This window comes from Manduca sexta, chromosome 25 (assembly GCF_014839805.1).
Source record: "Manduca sexta isolate Smith_Timp_Sample1 chromosome 25, JHU_Msex_v1.0, whole genome shotgun sequence".
NCBI lineage: Eukaryota > Metazoa > Arthropoda > Insecta > Lepidoptera > Sphingidae > Manduca > Manduca sexta.
In genome coordinates, this window is record NC_051139.1 from 10673970 (window position 1) to 10695085 (window position 21116).

General features: G+C 35.7%; 1 protein-coding gene across 2 annotated transcripts; it reads right to left on the reverse strand.

Moving 5' to 3' along the window:
- Positions 1 to 128: 128 nt before the first annotated feature.
- Positions 129 to 19945, reverse strand: LOC115445449 (protein argonaute-2). 2 transcript variants are annotated; one of them, XM_030171723.2, is made up of 14 exons: positions 19744 to 19762; positions 19275 to 19612; positions 18281 to 18481; positions 16482 to 16725; positions 15104 to 15326; positions 14678 to 14923; positions 14166 to 14331; positions 13852 to 13976; positions 13201 to 13385; positions 12864 to 13030; positions 12411 to 12559; positions 10909 to 11101; positions 10340 to 10531; positions 129 to 10119 (listed from the first exon to the last, which is right to left on the reverse strand). In XM_030171723.2, exons 1-14 carry the CDS (start codon positions 19760 to 19762, stop codon positions 9811 to 9813), a joined length of 2757 nt encoding a protein of 918 aa, XP_030027583.1. In that variant the 3' UTR covers positions 129 to 9810. The 2 variants fall into 2 exon arrangements, with proteins under 2 accessions (XP_030027583.1, XP_030027584.1); XM_030171724.2 differs by having other exon boundaries at positions 9811 to 10119; positions 10909 to 11086; positions 19744 to 19945.
- Between the last annotated feature and the right edge of the window lie 1171 nt (positions 19946 to 21116).

The following is a 21116-nucleotide window of genomic DNA, read 5'->3' on the forward strand; positions in this document are numbered from 1 at the left end:
ATAATATTACTAAATACCCAACATATACTGTTTCCAGAATTCGGGGAATGGTCTTGTAACCAAATCGAGGATAGGAAAAGAACCAGCCTGATATGGGACAGAATTTTAATTACATAATAATATATCAATAGGGGGATTGAGCTTTATTTATACAATAATAACGCGCATTAAGTTTATTTATACCATTAATTTTCAAAGATGAATTACCCTGCACGAAGAAATGGTTAATTGGTGTCGACACAATTAAAGCAATCCATAGACCATATGCAATACGCAGGGTGGAAACGTTAAGCGTTGGCCAGGCGATTACATCCACGATTAAAGCGATATCAAAGGATTAATACTGACCTTACACCTCAGCGATGTAATGTATAAGGCACAAAAATATTCTATCTATCGCTTAGTTTTTTACCGATTATTGGAAATCATTTACATCAATTGCACATGACATTCAAAGAAAATTACAATTTCTCATAATACTAGTTTTGTGTCATAAATTGTGTTTATGTCCATTTTCTTCTAATACAAATGAGTCGATATTTATACCACATTAATCGATTCAAAACCAATATAGTATCATTACTCTAATTGATCATATTATTTATTTTTTTATTTCTTAAAAAGAGGAATTAATCGCTTGTTAACATTTAACCATTCCACACTACGTATAAGAACACACAAAGGTTTTACATATACAAAAGCATAGCGTAGGCTAATTATAAAATTATTTATTCCGAACTAAAGACAATAACGAAAACTATAAAATAAAAAAGAAATGTTTTTTTTTTTTATGAATGGAAGACTAAACAAAGCAAATAAGAATTTCATAGTTTATAGAAAAACATTCAATGGTTTGCTGATTAGACGGAATCGTGAAATCTTATGCGCTTTGTTCGACTTCCTCTACAAATTTGATATTACATATCAGAAAACGAAAATATTATTATACTTAATAATTATCAATAACATGAAAAGGCGGAAGACCTTACACTATAACCGGTATAAATAATTAATTACAATTGTTATTTATTGCGATTACTACCATCACTTTATGTTCGATATCCCCGATCCTCAGCGCCAATACTACTAGCCAGAGATAAACAAGAAATTCAACGCCGGATCACAGTTTTCACGTTATTTATTACAATTTCCGATATTCTTATTTAATTCCATTATTAATCCAAAAGATTACATTACTGTAAGCAATAAAGGTAGTCGTAAATTTGCAAAAATATTGTTTCTTCATAATCGTAACAAAACATATCTTGTAAAATGATTTATACACCTTATTTATGTTAATCCCGCTCTAGTCTTAATGTAAAAACAATATCGAATAGCATATATATATTACGCCCCCTTTTTCACTAGACTTACTTGACATGCAACGTAATATTATCAAAGGTTACTAACAGTCTAAAGATTTATCCGTCTGTTTCCGAAGTTATGTAGATAGAGTTACGAAAAGATACTTTGCTAAACTAGACGTCGTATTCTACAAACCTAAATAGGCTCTTACGAGGCAAAGCTTCCTCCTCAAGGTAGTGATGCTACTTTTAATAGCAGAAGGGACTTATCGTAATACCTTGTACGTTTAAAGTTAATCATTCTTTAGTATGTGCGTAAATACATCTGTCTTTCAACATTTGTACTACGTTTACACGATGGCTGTTCCGACGTCCGACTCCGTAACAGATAATATAATCTTTAGACTGCGGCAATGATGTGCATAAGTATACAACTAGCTATATATTTAATTGTAACTACTAAAACTACTTACAATCTTTCATTTATGACGGCTAGATTAAAGAACAATAATTAGAGTTACATGACGTTCGTTTAAAATGTAACACGAATGCATCATTACCTAATATTATACATAGGACACAAGGTGCAGGTGCTTCACACTGCGACTATCGAGAACAAACTTGGATCAACGTGTATGAATATTTTAACAACAATTCATATTTTATATTGGCGTATTGCGCTTTAACTAGCTACATTTCATTTGTTAAAATTCTCGTAACACGAAGAAAATTATTAAAAATAATAGGCGGAGTTGGCAACTTCAGATTTTTATTATTTCTCTAATTTGTGTCATTTAGCTAACACGTATATTCACATCAGACAAAAATGTTTACAATACGTCTACTTTGATTAAAGATACGTTTGCATTAATATGATGCGACAAACATGACATTAGTGTCAGTGGAATATTGATGCATACCTAAGTATATTGTATGCTTGATAATTTAAATTAACTTTTGATTGAAGACCATCGCTCTGCCATAACAATAAAGGTCGAAATGAAATTGCTAAGTCCGCCGGAGAACATGGGTAGGTACAAATTTCATTGCATAATAATTATTATAAGCTGCGTGCATGTGTAACCTACTGAATATGGCCCTTCAAACATATCGAACTTATTGCCTCATGTTACATAAATGCACCCACACATTAGAAATATAATTGATATTGCAGACATATAGAATTACATACTTAAAATAGCGCCGTTGTAAAGACACAGTGATAAGACAAATGTGCAAAAATTAAAAGAAATCATCTTTGCCGTGTGTGCGTAACGTACACTTAAACTCATTCCACGACACAAATCACAAGAATAACTTCAAAGTTAGTTGTTTATGTAAAAGATAAATTAACATCACGCCAACACTTGCACAGATTGGCTCCAGAAGCGATGTTTTGTTAATTAATTTGAAATTTTATCTTGATTCGCTGTGCCTTTCATTTGATTTACATAATATAAAATGTTGATCCCGTAGTAATATGTATTAAGAACGTAATTACTTCCACGCTTTCCTTTGCACTTTCTACTGAGTTTGGCGTAAATACTAAGTGCGAAGGAAAACGCCGGCCCCTGGACACACCGTTTAGAGTAAATTGACAATATCACTTCATGACATTTATTGGCATTTCGTAAGATTTTATCACATTGTGAGTACACAATAACATTTCGAAATATATTTTTTGTACAAATTTACCAATTAACATTTAAAACGCAGCTAGCTATAATTGTACGGACATTCGTTTGTTTAGTTCCGTTATATTACGATAAGTTACTACAAAATATATCTATTACATATTACTATACTTATTTTGAATCGGAGTTATTTTGTGAATATTGCTGTTAATCCCCATTATATTAAATGACAAGAGAACAAGTTAATAAATATATCTAGTGTAGAACGTTAAAAGCGCCTTTTGATTAATTAATTTGTATCATGATCCCAACTACATCGTATTAATAAATAAGTATATGCCAGAGGTAGCGAGTATAGATATTGCTATATATTAATCAATCCTACCTTCATTCTAGAATAAAAATAAGATTACTATCTTGTAAGTGTAAATACAACGTTAATTTGAAAGTTTTCTTGATATGAAAACTTCTTTGGCTAATACAATCGATTATTAATTATTGCATGCATTAACTTAAATCTATAGTGTTACCGAAATAACTCTGTTGGTGCTCTTACAAAAATAGTCCATTTATTGAACCTGGGATACCTACCAATACATAATACAACATAATTATAACTAAACTTATTCAACATATAGCCTAAGATATTAAATAAACTTTCGTTTACAATTTTATCGATATTCCGCAAAGAAAATTAAAGGTCTCAATACATGATAAAACTATCTAACTCAAAATAATATAACTAAAACGGTCTATATATTTGTAAAAACTGTAAATTTTGTCACGAATTCATTGAAAAATAAAAAAACTGCCTCTCTGACGCAACGAATACAGCTGACATCCGTGATTATTTGGCCGTCGAACTACTCAATCTTTTCATTGGATTGAGGCGCAGTTTTTATATAGACACGACTTGCTCATGAAAATAAAAGAAAATAGCTCAACTAATAAATGTTGCAAGCATCTATAGTAAATCTTCATGCTTTCAACAAATATTCAGCTACATTTAGCTATGCCATTGTGAAAGCTGCTCGTGACAACACTAACCGTACAGTTACATTGGCTGCCGCCACAATTGCCACAGTCATAAGCGTGCTTTAGCCTTAAATAACTAGAAATTCTCAACAACTAATATAATGTAACGTGGTCAATTACAAGAAGCATCTGCCCATGTCAGCAGAATAGGTACAGGTGCCACAAACTGTACTAACTTAAGAGATAAACGGTAAAAAAAATATAATTTAAGACAAATTTTGGCTAGAAACCTTGCTCAATATTGTAAAACCAATAGACATGGTATATTTTATTTAGTGGCAGTGCATACGGGCTGTGAACCGGGAGGTTTTAGATTCGATTTCCAGCTCGGGCAACACTGTGTGGCTTTTCTAACAACGGTTTACCCAATGCTTTATCCCCGGAAAGATTTCATGTCAGGCAGGCGGCCAGTCGCAAAAACTAAGACAAATCCTTCTTTAAATAGTGCTTTAAATAGTGTTGCGCTGAACCCATATTTGTTCCTAAAGGCAGTGAAGAAGACCCTGAGGGAATGCCCAACAAAATTAAATCTTGGGGCGAAATGCAATTATAAACACTCAACCTTTCCGGTCACAAAGAAGTAATTTTATATTATCTATTTAACTATTTACAGCTTAATGAAATTCTTTAGCTGTATGAAGGGTAACGAGGTCTTGAAGTAAATAATTAGCAGAAAATCATTTTAGTTAGCTGCTAGGGATGACATGTTAATACTACAATACCGAGGATGTTTACGATATTGATCGTATCAAAACCCTTATTGGCCGGGTGTATCACCGCTGGATATGAAAGCCTATCGTCTTATCCCAATTTACTGCTGTATCACTTGAGTGTATTATTGTATGGCTTGCCTTATATTAGGAGTGCATTGAGACCGGGAACTGTCTAACCGCGTGTCTTGCCCCTGTTCCCGGCCAGAAATCGACACGTAAATGACATCTGGTCTACTCTTGATTATTCTTGTGTACATCCATTCCATACATTACAATATTCACAGATACGTATCGACAAACTACAAAACAAGATGTAAAAAATAATTTTTAAGCTCATGATAAACCATTAAGTTATTATGCTAACTTACTATCGACTTTTTTTTTCTTTCATTTGATTTCCAAAACTCTACATGACGAACACAATTACTATTCGAATGCCGTATATAGCCTAGTTCATTACTCCAGCCTACTCATAATATATACAGTTACTTAGTTGTGTGCTTATATAATTTGCTCGGCAAGGTGGACCGTACCCTTGTAAGTTTTACTCACATAAATTAGTTACAAAAAATTTGTAACATGTAAACAAATTTTTATGTTTGTTGCAGAATCATACGTAAAGAAATTTCTTGAGCGACGCAAAGCAATGCGATGATATAATCCTCGAGTACCCTTTGTGATTTTGAATAGTATGTCACAAAAATACGCACATATATTACTGCAACCAGCTTTACAATTGTTAACATTAGTAAATTATTCGTAAGTAACTTATGTAAGCAAGACTTACAAATCTAATGCCCGCCTATTGACGGAAATCAATTGTAAACAATTTCATTTATATACTATAGACCTCTTAAAACTAGACTAATTTGATAACATTCTGTGCACGAGATCACAATTGTTTTGATTGACGGTTACTTTATAGCTAAATCATTAGATTGTTAAGGCGCAAACAGTATACTTTGAGACATATAGACGTGTGCGTCCACTACGTTCGCGAATGCGTACAACTTCCCTACTGCACCGCTCGGATGCACGTGAATTCTAACAATCTTCAATAAAGAGATCCGAGTTTCAAGTCTTGTGTGGGGCTAAAGCATTGATCTTTTAATCGCATACGATACCAAATTAAAAGTATGTATATATTTTTTACTTATGATTTATGTCAACATTCCTCAATACTTTTTTATTAAAATAATTAAGCGATGAATGGTTTATGGACAGTCGTGGTGTTTACCTTCAGGTGAAAGATCTGGTCGTCTTTTTAATCAGTTATTTATTAATAGAGGGTTTCAATCTGCTATTAACTCACCACAGATATAACGAAGTTCTGACTATATATTAAAGTATGTGACTTGAAACAAAATAACAATTTTTGCAATACACCTCCAATCCCACATACTCCGGGAAATACGGTAGGTGTGTACAAGCGCGATGCATTGGTTATTCGCAAACACGTTTTGCTTATGGCAGGATATTCGTATTCGACTGGACACCGATCACCGTACACTAGGTGCAAAACCCGCCATAATGGCTCACGTAAGTTTGAAGGGTTACGGGATCACTCTGAGTATATCTGGTTTCTTACCGCCTGGCATAATTGTATCGACTGCCGAGAGATGATCACCTCTCGTCGCCGATATTCTATCCAAATGCCACTTCAGGAGTGGAGTCATTTTGCCCGAATAAAATAATAACTTAGCAGATATGCACTTCTAACCTTGACACTCCACATATGACGCGAAAATAAAATGAAATGGCAACGCTACAAAAGTGCTATAGTATAAGACGGTGGTGGTCGTTAAACTAATCCGAAAGCCTCAATGGCGGTATTTTATTTAGTCGTCTGTAACGTCAGAGTCGTTGAATTATGTGTAAATGATTGCGTTATGCTATGTATGTATCGGGTAACAATTGTCTTGCTAAACGTTGCTCAACATGTTCGGCTACATGTTGAGCAATATATGGTATTCAAAGTTTGTTTCGTGGCGGTATTCGTCTCTAGGAATACCACGAAGCTGGTCATGTATCATAACTTATAGTGTATGGCTAATTGCATACAAACAACATTGTCAAACGTACGTGTTAAGACGCGTCCATATGTGTCGAGTGCGCTGTGAATGCGTGCGTGTGCGCGCGACCCGTTGCTCTGGTCTTATTACAAAGCGTTTAAGTAGGAAAATGATTGCACACTGAGGCGCCGCAGATTCGTGGCGCCTTCGCCATATTTGGACGCATCCTTAATTGTTACCCAATGGTTACATAGCTTCATAAAAGTATATTTGACGTAGTACAAAAATATTTTAGTCTATACATAAAGTAAATACCTTTTTTACTTTTGGTCGCACATTATTTAGAAGCATTCACAGTCAACTTGGTGTTACTTTAGATATGATTATGAATAACATTTAACATTCTATAGTGGTCCAACTTAAAGTTAAGATGTACGTAAAATGGTCATGATGAAACTGTTGAACATGTTTCCATTGCCTATTACAACTCTAGGACCAAACAACCGTAAAGTGTTAACGTTATGATCGAACTATAGAAAACATTCGAACACACTATCCGATATATAAAAGTGAGATAAAATTTGTATGATCTTGATTATATTATTGGCTTACATTAATTCTAATGACTTAAGCAGGGCGTTTAGAAATATCTACATCAATAAAACGCACACTTTCTACATTTACCAACATACCTATAAACATTTTTAACACTTTTGACTAATGTATTTTTTGTTAAGAGTGAAAGAGAGAGATAGATGAAGAAACAAAACATATAGGTGAGGTAAAACCTTGAATAATAGGGTTTATATGTATGTGAGTCCGTAAAGTGTCTATAAATATTAAAAATAGATCCATAATTTTAGTTGCAGTAACAAATCATATAATAATATACAAGAAAATTATATAATATATGTGGTTGAAGTGTGGTTTATACCATTTTTAGGGTTCCGTACTACAAAAGGAACCCTTGTAGGATCACTTTATGTATCAGTCTGTCTGTATGTCAAAACCATATTCATAGGAAGGCGTAGAAGTATCAAGTTGAAAATATATCAAATACTCGTGTCTACAGTCACTTTCAGGCGTGAAAAAATCCTACTTGTAAATCAACGCGACCCAAACATAGTAATGATTTGTAGCATATTTTTCAATTACACAATGGAATTTAAACCTGTTGAACTGTTGACCTATCATGAAATTTGGCAAAGAAGCAATCTCTTAAGAAATCTGATAGCCGTAAATATGTACTTATATACTTATATAGCTTACTAAAATTTTTGTACGGAACCCTTGATGCGTTAGTCCAACTAGCACTTGTCCGGTTTCAATTTAATTAAACTCTACAGGCTACCGATAAACCGACATTATTTAAAACTTAAAAAAGATTTTACTGATTACATAATCTGAAGCGTTTTAATTAAAAATAGTTTTCGATAGCATTTGCTTATCCCTCGTTATATTCATGTTTTCCTGCAGCTACAATAGAGGAGTGTAACGGACTGATTCTCTATGGTATACTAGCAGAGAGAATATCAGCGAAACTCCGTCTGCTTCATACAAAACATTTAAAAACCCTCAAAAATAACATTGGAACCGTCCACACCATGCACAAATAAGGCTAAAAAATGTCTTTCAATATTACAATCTATTGACAATAAAATGAAAGTATGACCATAATGTAGAAAAAAGATATGCCAACAATTTTACTAATGATTTGAAGATATGTTTTCACATTTTTTTTATTACTGTGGAGACTTGATTAAACAGATCAATGTTGTCCTAGAGCATTGGCATAATCGGAAATTCTGAAATTATTATGAAAAAAAAAAAAACATTTTTATATGTAGTAAAAAATATTATTATCCAGTTTTGCTCGCGGCTCTGCCCGCTTTAATGACCATTCCCGGGATAAAAAGTAGCACCCATGGGATATTATAGTTTCCTATTGACGAGGGAATTTTCAAAATCGGAAGTTTTTGAGTTCCATCCCGTCGCGGCTCGCGGTTGGCAATCCGGATAATCGCGAACCCGTATAACTGAGGTCCAGATAATCGAGTCTCCACTGTATAACAAATATCCATAACAGCAGACATCAAATTATATATAATTACCAAAATTACAATTTTATTTTTATCAATCAATAAAATACTGTTTACAGTTTAGACAATGAAGATTGATGGTTTATGTCTTTTTTTATGGCTACTTTTCTATAAGGTTGAAATTCGTATGCTTTTACTTCCACGGGGCGTAGTAGTGTCATTTTTATAATAACCAAGTACATTTAACAGCTTTGTCATATCGCGAGGTTAGAACCGATACCATCTAACTCAGAAAAAAGTGAACTTTAAAACAGAACAACAACATTACACTGCCAAGAAAATAAATAATCTGAATAGCACATAAAAAGGTTGAAATAATAGAAGTTATGATAGAATTTTCCTAAAATGTACATAAACAAGGTATATAAGGATCAAAATCGAAAATTCTCCACGAAGATGAGATAGATGACCTATTGGTTCTAAATCCGCCAGATGACAATTTAAACTAAAAACTTAGCTCTACCGGCTGCCTTTTTATATAATTTTTATCCAGCTGCTATTAAATTTCCGGTAGAACTCAGTTTAAAAATCAAAAAGTGAATTTTGTCCTATTTTATTTTACAAACAAGTCAGACTCTACAATACAGCGTGTTATGCGCCGCCTACACCGTAAAATGACACTACGGATTTACATCCAGCACTTGCACAAATAATATATGGTCTTAGTACCGATACTCATGCCACAAGACATAATATCTATGTGTGGGGCTCAGCACTACATATTTGTTATTTTCAATACATTTAGTAAGTATATAAAATAAATCCTTGGTTTTTATTTGGTTTCATTCAATATCGTTCGTTTTAGTAATGCATCATTTTATTCCAATTATAACTTTGCATTTGGAACATAAAGTGGATTTGTGCGAAAAATTGATTGGTTTTTATGCAAAATAAATAAATGTAATTCATAGGTGTAATACGATCGCCACATTGTTTTTTAGCCTTTTTTGTGAGTCGGCGTACCTGCGAGTGTTCCTCTCGTCGAGGTGGACCGCGGCGACGGCGGGCGGTAGTTACGCGAAGTACATGACCTTCTTGGTGACGGCGTGCACGGTGATGGCGCGCGCCATGGCGCCGGGCGTGCGGTCCTCGCTGCAGGCGGACTGGTGGCTGCCCTCGCCCGAGTCGTGCTCCTTCTCCACGAGGTGGTAGCGCGCGCGGAACGCCACCAGGTGCGCGTAGTACGCGGGCGCCGGGATCGACACCGAGCGCGTGCAGCGCACGTACGTGTGGCACAGCTGGTACGTCAGGCACTGCAGCTCGTCCGACCCGAAGTGGTTGTCGTCCCACAGCACGTGGTAGTGCGACGGCCGCGACGTGCCCTGCGCAACACGCTCGCCTATACTACACGCCGCACACTTACATTCTATTGTTTACGTTGAGCAAACATGGATTCGAACAGTCCAATCATCCATATATATTCAAACAACAATGTATAGCAAAGGAGGAGAGGGGGAAACCAAACCAGGCAAGTACCGGGGGCTCGCGGGTTAAGGCCGCCACTGGTATCCAATATTATTTTTGTTCTAATTGAAGCCATACCTGTATTCCCTGATGACTGCATAGGTAGAAGTCGAACTCGGTGGGGTGAGTGATGCCGAGGTCGACAGTGGTGCCGGCGGGTATGTTCCCGGACTTGCCCGATTGCTCCTTCTTATCGGCGCAGAACAGACGTGTGTGGTGCCGCTTCTGAACCACTATGAATGTGATGCCCGGCTTATATTCCGCCTCCAACTGGAATGAACAACCACCAATTATTAAGCACTATGTATTTTTCATTACCAGTAATAATGTCGGATAAGCAGTTAAAAAATGTGCATATCCAACCACTATTAAGAGTCCACTAACTCGTAAGCCCGATTTTATGAATAACGATCACGATCGCTAACAGCGCATCAATTCTAAGAATGAACCAATCAAAATAATATTATGTAAACACTTAACATGTCAACTAAATATTATTCTCATTGGCCCATTATTATTGTTGATCCATAAATAAACAGGTAAAATTTTGAAATTTACCTTTACTGTACAGCACTTTTACATCGCATATAATTAATAATACGTATGCCAATACTAAAACAGGTATAACTGTGTCAGCCTGTAGTCACCTTGATGCAAGCCTCTCTGACGGCGGTGAGCTCATGCTGCAGCACGTGGATGAACTGTCCCTCGGAGATGCCGTCGCGGTACATTATAATACGGTGCGGTTTGAACCCTCCTGTGCTCTTGTAAAACATTATAAGGAGCTCCTGCACCATGCTGCTCATCTCATGGACTATTTCTTGTCTGGGTAAGGAAGAACTAGAGTTGTGATAGAAATATATTCATTTGGTACTTTCATAATAATCATCATATAAATTAAATCTAGGTTATTATAAACTATGTAAGCAATTTATGAAACATCATGCATGAGTGTGGAATATTTTTTACTTCGTACTTCGTCCAAATAAGCATACACATTCATTACTATACTCTCTTAAGTCTTGTCCTCATAAATATTGTAAAGATGGAATAAAAATTGTTATAAATATTTATTTTATTCAATTGACTAGTAACATATTTAAAATTTTAATGCATATAATGGACTCCATATTATACTGCAACAAATTATAATATGCCCATTTTGTAAAGGTATGCATAAAATCTTTTACACTAAAGCCAGTGGCGTAGCGTGAGTTTTTACCGCACGGAGCGGATCCATACTTGCCATTCGTAAAGCGACAAAATATTACAAAGTTAAAAAATATATTTTGTACTTTCTGTCACCCCCCTAAAAGTACCGTCCGGAGTGGACCGCCCGCCGCCGAAACTACACTACGCCACTGCCTAAAGCGTCATACTCAATATGGTTTTGTTCATTAATTTGAAGAAAATAATAATCTTGCATCCGCGTTGCCATATATCATACTAGCTTTTGCTCGCGGCTTCGTTCGCGTAAAGGATGTTTCCGGGATAAAAGTCCCGCTATATATTTCCCGGGATAGAACGGAGCCTCTCCCCGCTATATATTTCCCGCGATAGAACGGAGCCTATCCCCGCTATAAATTTCCCAAGGTCTTAAACTATCTTGATATCAAATTTCATAAAAAAAAATCAATAGATTTTGAGAGATTTAGATTGATAACACGCATACAGACAAAAAAGGGGACTTGTTTTATAATATTATGTATAGATTATGACGCCAAGGGCTGCACAATGAGCTGCTGTTCTTTGACTAAGACCTAATTGCCATTACGGGAATAGCATTACATTTTGTTTTTCCATCTGTACATTGCGGTGTGAAGTCACAAATTGGCAAAAAACGGTGCTGATTGACAATTAATGTCTTCCCAGTTGAATAATTAATGGCTTAGTATATTGTATTCACTAGCTAGTTCCAGAAAGGTAAAGAAATATCTACACACATAAAAAATATTTATATTTTAATTCTAGTTATTTCTGACTGTCTATTTAGTATATTAGTCCACCATGGTATACTTGATAATATAAGATCGTCGCAGAATTTTTAGAATTACACCAAATACAAAAGACATACAATGTGTGTAGATGTTTCTTCCATTGGTGGAGCTGGGTAGTGAACAGTGGCGTGCGGTGGGTGGTAGGAGAGTACCTGTGCTGCTGCACGCGCACGGTGGCGGCGTAGCGCGAGGGGTGCGCGTCCATGGAGCCCACCACCGCCGCGATCGACGGCTTCTTGTTGTCGCCCGCCGGCGGGTGCGTCACGTCCACGCCCAGGAAGATCACCGGCTCGTTGAATACCTGACACACGCACACACATACTCTTTATAGACACACACACACACACACTTGTTTTGGGCAAATCTAATGGTAACGGACGTTTATGAATGCTCATAACATTACAATAATTGCAGATACTATATCGGTCTTATAGTAGAACTATAAAAACTTACGGCCTACTAAAAATTCACCAACCATGATTAATTCACAGTCATTAATCCTTATTATTTTTGGGAGAACAAAATTCAGTCTTAATCAAACTGACCTATTCATAATAAAATACGAACATGGAATATAAACAAGTATTTTTTTTATCATCTCTTACCTTTGGACGGAGCGACGGCACGAGAATGGAGTTAATGCCGCCGAGCTTCACGTTGATTTTGAGACAGAGGTTGCTGAGCGTCTGCGGCGATGTTTTGTTCACGTTCTTCGCTTGCACGCATTGAGTTGCCATTCCGAGCACTGTGTCACCGACTCTCTTTACTTCGGCTGTAGATGGAAAAAATACTATAGGCATACATTGTATCATATGTGAATATATGTTAGTTCAATATCATTATATTAATATTTTAAAACTGTGCTTTATCCCAATTGATCGCATAGGATTTTATAGATAGACAAAACAAAGAAAAAAGACAAGCTTAAATACGATAAATTACCATATACAGGAGTTTTTCCTGGCAACACAACAACCACTAATTGGAGTTGCACAAATGTGGATTTGAGATATTTGAACATGGGTTCCACTTGGTCGGGGCCGGTCGCGTACTTGCAGAAGCAAGGCTGGCCTATAATCGGCATGCCCGCATCGTTTGAGATCTTTTGCAGTTGCTGAGTGAAATTCCTGAAAAATATGTTGATATTAGGACAAATCAAAAAATATAACATGACCTTTCCAAAAAAGATGACCACCTAAACTAAATTATTTACAGTTTTATTGCCTATTTAAATGTTGGGTAACTAAATGGGAAATTAATACTAAAAAATCATATCTATATATATATATAAAAATTAATCCCTATTTCCCTTGGGCACGCCATCACGCGTGAACGGCTGGACCAATTTCACTATAAAAATTTTTTTTTGTTGTGTTTGTTATTGTCAGAAGGTTCTCATGAAAAAAAAATATTCAAATAATTGCGCAGAAAATTAGAAAATTTAAGAAAACTTAACGAAAATATTAATTTTATATAACTGTCAATTGTTTAAAATAACTGTCAGCAATTGACAGAATGCGCGCTGCAAATTCATAGTCAAGGCGCAACAACGTCTGTTGGGTCAGCTAGTACCATTATAAAAACAGCACTTACTTCAATGCGTCTTCCCTGACAGTGCGTTGTGGCGCGAAGCAGGCAATGGCCCACACTCTAATCTCGACGCCCATGAAGAACTGTTTGCCGCGCATGTCCCACACGCCCTGGTTGGGTAACGCTTGCTGTAACAAACAAAAAAATTTGGCTTTAATATCGTGTAATCTTTCATAAAAGCCAATATCACATTAAACCCTCAACGCGTATGCGGCCGCACATGTAACATTGTAGTCATGTGTACTTACGGAAACCGAACGACCATAACGGATAGATTTGATTATATTGATGCCGTAAGTGTTAAAGAAACCGTGTACCTGTCCGCCGAGCGAGGAGACGCGGCCGCCGTACTGCAGCTTGGGCGGCGGCAGCACGCGCCCGCGCACCTCCATCATGTTGTTGGATATCGTCAGACCGAACTCCTTCACGTACAAGTCCGTGTTGAAGTTGGCACGACGCACCAGGTTGTTGATCTCGCGTTCCCTGAAACAAAATTATACTTTCAAACATCGATAACTAATCGATATATTCGACATTTATCAAATTAAGACATTTATGATAATCATTTTCCCTGTCATTGAAAAGTCAATAAAGTTCACCTTGATATTGATATTGAGAATATGTAATCCAAATATAACGTCAATCGACTATACAGTTGCATCCTTCGACAGTCGTTAGAATTATAGAGGCCTTCTGTTATACATACACTGAATGCACCAGAAATAAAATTCATGGTGTCGAGTCCCTATAGCTGGTTCATTAAAGTATAGTGCTGTCCACTCAGGTTCAAAATATATCAGAACCCATCCAGCTTATATGAGGTTCCTACCTGTCCGGCGCCGAGCGTGCAGTGGCTTTGATCATGGTCGAGGTTTGCATGTCGGTCAGCTTCTTAATGCATCTCTGTCCTGGCACTATGTTGCACACCTCCAATGGCAGGTACGTGTGTTTATGTTCCTGTCCCACTTGCAAACATGGCAGATGCGGGTATCTCAACTTCATTTTGTATTTGTCCAAGAAATATTTAGCTACAGTGCACTCGACTGTTTGTCCGTTTTCCAATTGAAGTGGGAATCTGTAAAAGTATCACGGAATATATTATTATTTTATCTTTCCCCAATTTATTTTCTAGTTATCATAATATTTAAAATATTCAGCATGTCATTTCGTACGGCTTAACATTATAATACAAGGGATTTTAAAGAATTATAGTATTGTTATTGTAGTACTAGTATTATGTTTAACAAATCCTTACGATTGCATTTGCGCAGGTCGGCGGGTTACATTACACACTCTGTATTTTCGCTTCATCGTGCCACAATGTGTGATCTCTATCTTCAGACCTTTAATTTCTTTTGTGAATTTAACTCGTTGTGAGTCCGTCAAAGGTTTTCTTTGATCGTTTATGTCCCGTATGTCAAGTACTTCGCACATGAACTCAATTACTGGTTGCGCTTTGTAAAAAGCAGTCGCCGATACTGTAACACGCAAACCAAACAATAAAAATATGTACATAATATGTATATGAAAAATATTATCTTCCTGTTTCAACTGACCCACATCAAAAAGATAAGATGACGCGTCGAAGAAATTAACATTTATTTTTGTTATAAAAAGAACAAGATATGGAAAAAAAAATGCAAGTACACTCTTGGTTTAACACTTTAATAAAGTAACTGATTGCTTCAGTGGCATAGTTGCATTGCGTGTGCAATACGACTTCCGCTCTGAGATCTCAGGTTCGAATCCCAGGTAAGTGATATGGGTTTAATATTGTCAGAACCAGTCCCGATACTGGAATTTATGCCCGATATGGTGATAGGCGCGCCCTCTATGACATCATGGAAAGAAATACATATGGCAGAAAATGGGTGCGCATAGTTACCCCTCTGTCTACCCCTTCGGTGATATAAAACCGTGAGTGTTTGTAATAAAGTAATTTTTACTAGTATAGCAACATTTTAGTGAAATTACGAAGCTTGTGTAATAGGGGTAAAATGTTACTTTTTTTTTTGTCTAGGTTTTTATTACGTCATAATATAAAAATCAAATAAGAAATAATTAGTACTTTTTTTATCTGGAAAGATAAAACAATATGGTATTGAAATAATGTCACATTCACAAGTGTGAACTTGTTTGAGGTATTCATTTCCTGTCGTTACGTCACCGTGACGTCAGAATGTGCAATGCGCTGCGCGCATCGACTGCCACGACGTAACAATTTTTTGCACAGCTCCGCAAAACTTTGTAATTTTTTGCAATCACTAATATAAATTTATCTATCACTTGTAGATAATTAAAAATCTTAAACCAAAAAATCCTAAACATAACATGACCCAATATTTTTTTTTAAAGCCTATAAGTGAATTTCGCAATACAGATGGCCAACAGTCGAGATCGATCGTGTGATATTATACAGCGGAAGCTGGTGAGAGGTGGTCACGACCCTCAGAACTAAGGAGAACGACGCAAGGAGGAGAATAAATTAATTTAAGCCCAATGATTTTGTCGACTGATAAGAGATCGGTCATCAGCACTATTATTCCGGCCCGCCTAATTGCTTTTTCACGCTCCGTATGAAAACCCAAAGGACACAGTAGTGATTAGCATTGGTTGATAATATTACTAATTACCATCTATATTTAACATCATCTTCCACTGGCTCGGTCTCACTGACTGATGGAAACCGAACCAAACCTCTCGCCCACCACCAAGCGGGTGGTAATATCCCTCTGGAGATGAGAAAAATGAACGTCCAACAGGTGTATACATCATGGAAGGTAGATGTCTCATCACTACATCCAAAGCAAGAATTGCGTCGTAAGGAATCTGCCGTGTGCGACCCTCCAGGGCTTCTTCTAATGCAAACAATGACACCTAAAACAAAATTGCACTATCTATATTAATTGTGTTTATTAAACATGACAAGTTATATTTAATCTCAGTTGTATGTGACCTTAATTTCCTTTTAATGTGGGATTGGCGAAACATAAGGTATCCAAACATTTATGACATGATCGAAGTTTAGATAGAAAATCTAGCACAAACAAATCTAAAAGGCACTAAATCTATTGCTAGTGGTCACTCCTCCAAATTATACACACAAGTCTGTAACTATATTATACAGGTGAGATAACTAATACCCATTCCCAGGATGTAAAAAATAATATTCTCAAACTTCTTGCAATCACTTGTGTTATAGACTTTTGGTAGATACCAAACAAGGATAATAAATATACACAATTCTAAAACACATACTGTATAAACAAGTCATTATTTTTCCTCAATAATAAAGATTTCAGTAAACTACATTTGCTATTGAAATTGTATTGCCCTGTTAACATATTTGAATATACACCAAATATATTATACATTATTAAAGCTTATCTTTATCAATTTTCCTATTCCACATACAAATAAATAAGAAAATTAATATTCCTCTTATACTCCCAATCATCTTTTGAGTGTTTTTTAAAGAAATTAATACACATACAACAGCTTTTGCTACCTGGACTTCAAACAAAATAATATTAAATGTTTTTTTTTTATTATTACGTTGTTTGGTATAGGACATATCAAATAGTATAAAAATCCTTTTTGTAAAAACTACACAAAACTGTTTATGAAATGTGGCAACAATTATTATAATGTTTTCTTAAATAATAATATTAGCAGTCTAAGTGCTGAGTTATGAGAACGTCTGCCTCGGACGCGCATATTGTGATGACTCTAAATTCATGGTTTGAGTTGTAAATACATTCCCTCTTCCAGCTTGAAAGGTTTATAAGTTACTAGCTTTTGCTCGCGGCATTGCCCGCGTGAAAGAGTTTTCTGGGATGCATCTTAGCTTAGTTTTGGCTAGATAATTGCACAGAATACACAGGAGACAGATACACATCAGGAATGGTATATTCAAATAATAATGAGTAGAGATTACTAGAGGATACAAAATTCTAAAGATTTTATTAACAACTAAAACTTAAAAAAATTGCATTTACAGTAGCTGAGTTTCAATTAATTAAAATTATGCTGAGAGCAAACACAAGAGGTGTGTGTGTCCTCACACAGTGTGAAAGAAAACTAGAAGTAGAAATGTATAAAAAATCTTAATGTTGATTATATAGTATATTTAATTCCTGAAAGGAAGTATATGAACAAAATCCCCACACCAAATTGCATAATTTATCGTTCTATCATAATAAAATTAGACATAACATATTTAAGAATATAAAATGTTTGTTAGAAATAAACAAACATAGACCAAGGGAGATAGATGGTACATATTAGCTAAAGATAGGCCATTTTTATACACTGCTATTGCAATGTGAGTAAAACCTTCTTATGTATAATAAATAATACTAACTTTTTCACATCACCTAAAGCAGGAATACCACAAAAATACTTAAAAAAAAATAAGATATAAAATCCTCACCTGTGCAACCCATTTTATGGACACACGGAAAATTCTGTCTTTACCTTCACCTGGTAAAGTTACTTCTAACTCCACTCTCTCGTTGCCAATAGGCAAGGGGTCCCTTGTATATAAATTGTTTCTGCCATCAAACACAGGTTTAAGAGTACCAAATATCTTAATATAACAATGTACCATAGTTTCAACAATTTCTCTATTGACCTGAAATAACAAATTGTATTATTCTCAGCAAATGGTTTTCCACAACAGAAATGAATATCAATCATGGCTGTTTCCTATAAACAATCTTCACTGCTACTGTCGGATCCATAGGGAAAATTAATAAGAATAAAGTTTGTTTGACATGTTTACAAATGAGTTATTTTAATCTGTTATTCCTAGCATTAATGCAAAGTTAGCGGTTATGAATTTATTGAAATCAGCCATAAGTCAAATACAACACACTGAGAGTAACACAATAGAATATTTTCTATAACAATCAATATGATGATATTTTAGGCCAATGGTTAGGGTCACAATAGTTCCCCGCCCAGAAAAGCCAAATGGCAACTGTACCATACAATTTTGATTTGTGTTCAGAAAACATAATTAATTGTACTAATTGATGCATGTGTCAATTGAATTACTAAAAACACATTAAACACAATAGAATACATGAAATTAATAATAAGGATAAAACAAAAATATCTGCTGTTTACAGTAGAGAGCTTCTAGTCAATGTGTAATGACTATTGAGAAGGTTTGGTCAAAATTATAGATTTTTGTTCTGTAAGGAATCAAATCTACAGAAAATAAATAACAAACTGACTCAAAAATGTGGTATAATTATCACTAAATAATCCAATTTAATAAATTTATTGATAAAATAGAATGTTCCTATGAAGAAAAATCACACACATCTTTCCAGGGCTTGAGATATTGAAGGCTTTCTATTTCTGGATGACCATTAAATCTGTATTGCATATTGTTAGTTTTAATAAACAAGCATAATTACCTTCCTAGGGCATTTATCAGGCTGTATATTGACATCATAATGGTGAACAAATCCTCTCGGCATCGATATTTGAAAGTGGTTAGCTCGAAGCATAATCGGTCGCCCCTCATGGCCGAGATTGGGTCGTCTCGGGCAGGTGAGCACTGGCAGGTCTGGGGGAGGTGCTGCCGCGGGGGACACGAGTGATATTGCTCCAGCAGCGCCCGCCGCACCAGCCGCGCCAGCAGCAGCAGTCGGAGCAGTGCTAGATGCCCCCGGAGCAGCACCTGAAGTGCCCGCTGCAGCACCAACTGCTCCAGCCACACCGACGGCACCACCACTCGTCTCCCCCGATGGAGCTATATACAAACGCACAATTATTTAATTATATGACATTCCAATTCCTTGTGTTGAATCGTCCTCTTCCTCTATCTCTATTTAGGCCAATCAAACAATGAGTTAGGTGCACTTGTACGGCTTGGTTACTTACGTTGACCAACGGGGTACATTCTAGTATAAAGGTCAAATTACAAAAATGTTAAAATAATAAAATACAAAAGGTCCTCGTGTTGTAATATTAACAATGTAAACGATTTGATTAGATTTGATGCCACTTTATTTGCCTGGAATGGTCTTGTAATTTTTTTTTTCGTTTTATTCCTTGACGAGGCTCGACAAAGGTATAATAAACTATACAGCCTAGCCTTCTTTGACGTACAGATAATAAAAATCGATAGAAAATTGAACGTTTGAACGATTTTTTCCAACCAAACAAAAATATTTGCTCTTTAGCAATGTTGCTCTTTTAGTAAATCGTCTACGACGATAGTTTTATGCCCAGGCTAGGCAGTCGAATTGTTTGCATTTTGCATACCTACCGAACTACGTCTACGTCGCGTCAGTCCGTTCAGTGTGATCAATCACTTACCGACCCATTTAAAGAAAATGAATTTAAATCTGCTCTGGTGGCGTAATTGTTTTTAAAATGAAGAAACTATCTATGCAATAAAAATGATGATTTGAATTTTTTACCTGTTAATATCAATATTAATTTTTTAAACTCTATTATTGATACATAATTAAAATTTTTCGGTTCCAAAACGACTATAAAATCATAGTGTATCTTATTTTTATTGGTGGTAACTAATGTACAAATATAATGGATATTTATATTTAGTTATCTAGATTACGAAGATACGTCGTCTGTTAACCACGTCCAAAAAAAATGAGTACAAAGTCACTCCGATAAAAATTTTAATTTGTCTAGATAGTATGTTAATTTTGGGGTAAAATAAGTCATAACTTTAAGACCCGTAAACCTAGGACAATAAAATCGTATGTTTTGTTAGATAATTACCCACCTTAACACTGACTTTTCTATGAGATCATTACTTGGGGACACTCTGTATATAAAGGTACTAGCTTTTGCCCGCGGCTCCGCCCGCGTTATAAAGTTTTTCGGGCTAAAGTTTTCCGTTATCAAAGTCACGCTATATATTTTCCCGGGAGCCTATGTTCTTCCCAGGGTCTCAAACTGTCTCCATAGCAAATTTTATCCTAATACGTTGGGTAGTTTTAGAGTTTAACACGTTCGGGCAGACCGATGCAGCGGGGGACTTTGTTTTATGATATAATTTTGTAGAACTTTTTAAGAGGAACAATCCCGTCATACATTATTGTTGCATAACTTTAACCGTTTACGCAGCGCACGCAACAGAAGTTCTCAAAACTAATAAATTGTCCCCGTTTTTGCATCATGTTTCATTACTGCACCGCTCCTATTGGTCATAGCGTGACGATATATAACCTATAGCACTCTAGGAACAAAGGGCTATCCAACACAAAAATATTTTTTTAGTTCGA

Coding starts and splice junctions, on each gene's coding strand:
- LOC115445449 (XM_030171723.2), bottom strand. Junction 14,332..14,677: donor GCACGCTCGGCGCCGGACAG/GTAGGAACCTCA, acceptor ATTTTGTTTCAG/GGAACGCGAGATCAACAACC. Junction 13,031..13,200: donor AGGAAAAACTCCTGTATATG/GTAATTTATCGT, acceptor TTCCATCTACAG/CCGAAGTAAAGAGAGTCGGT.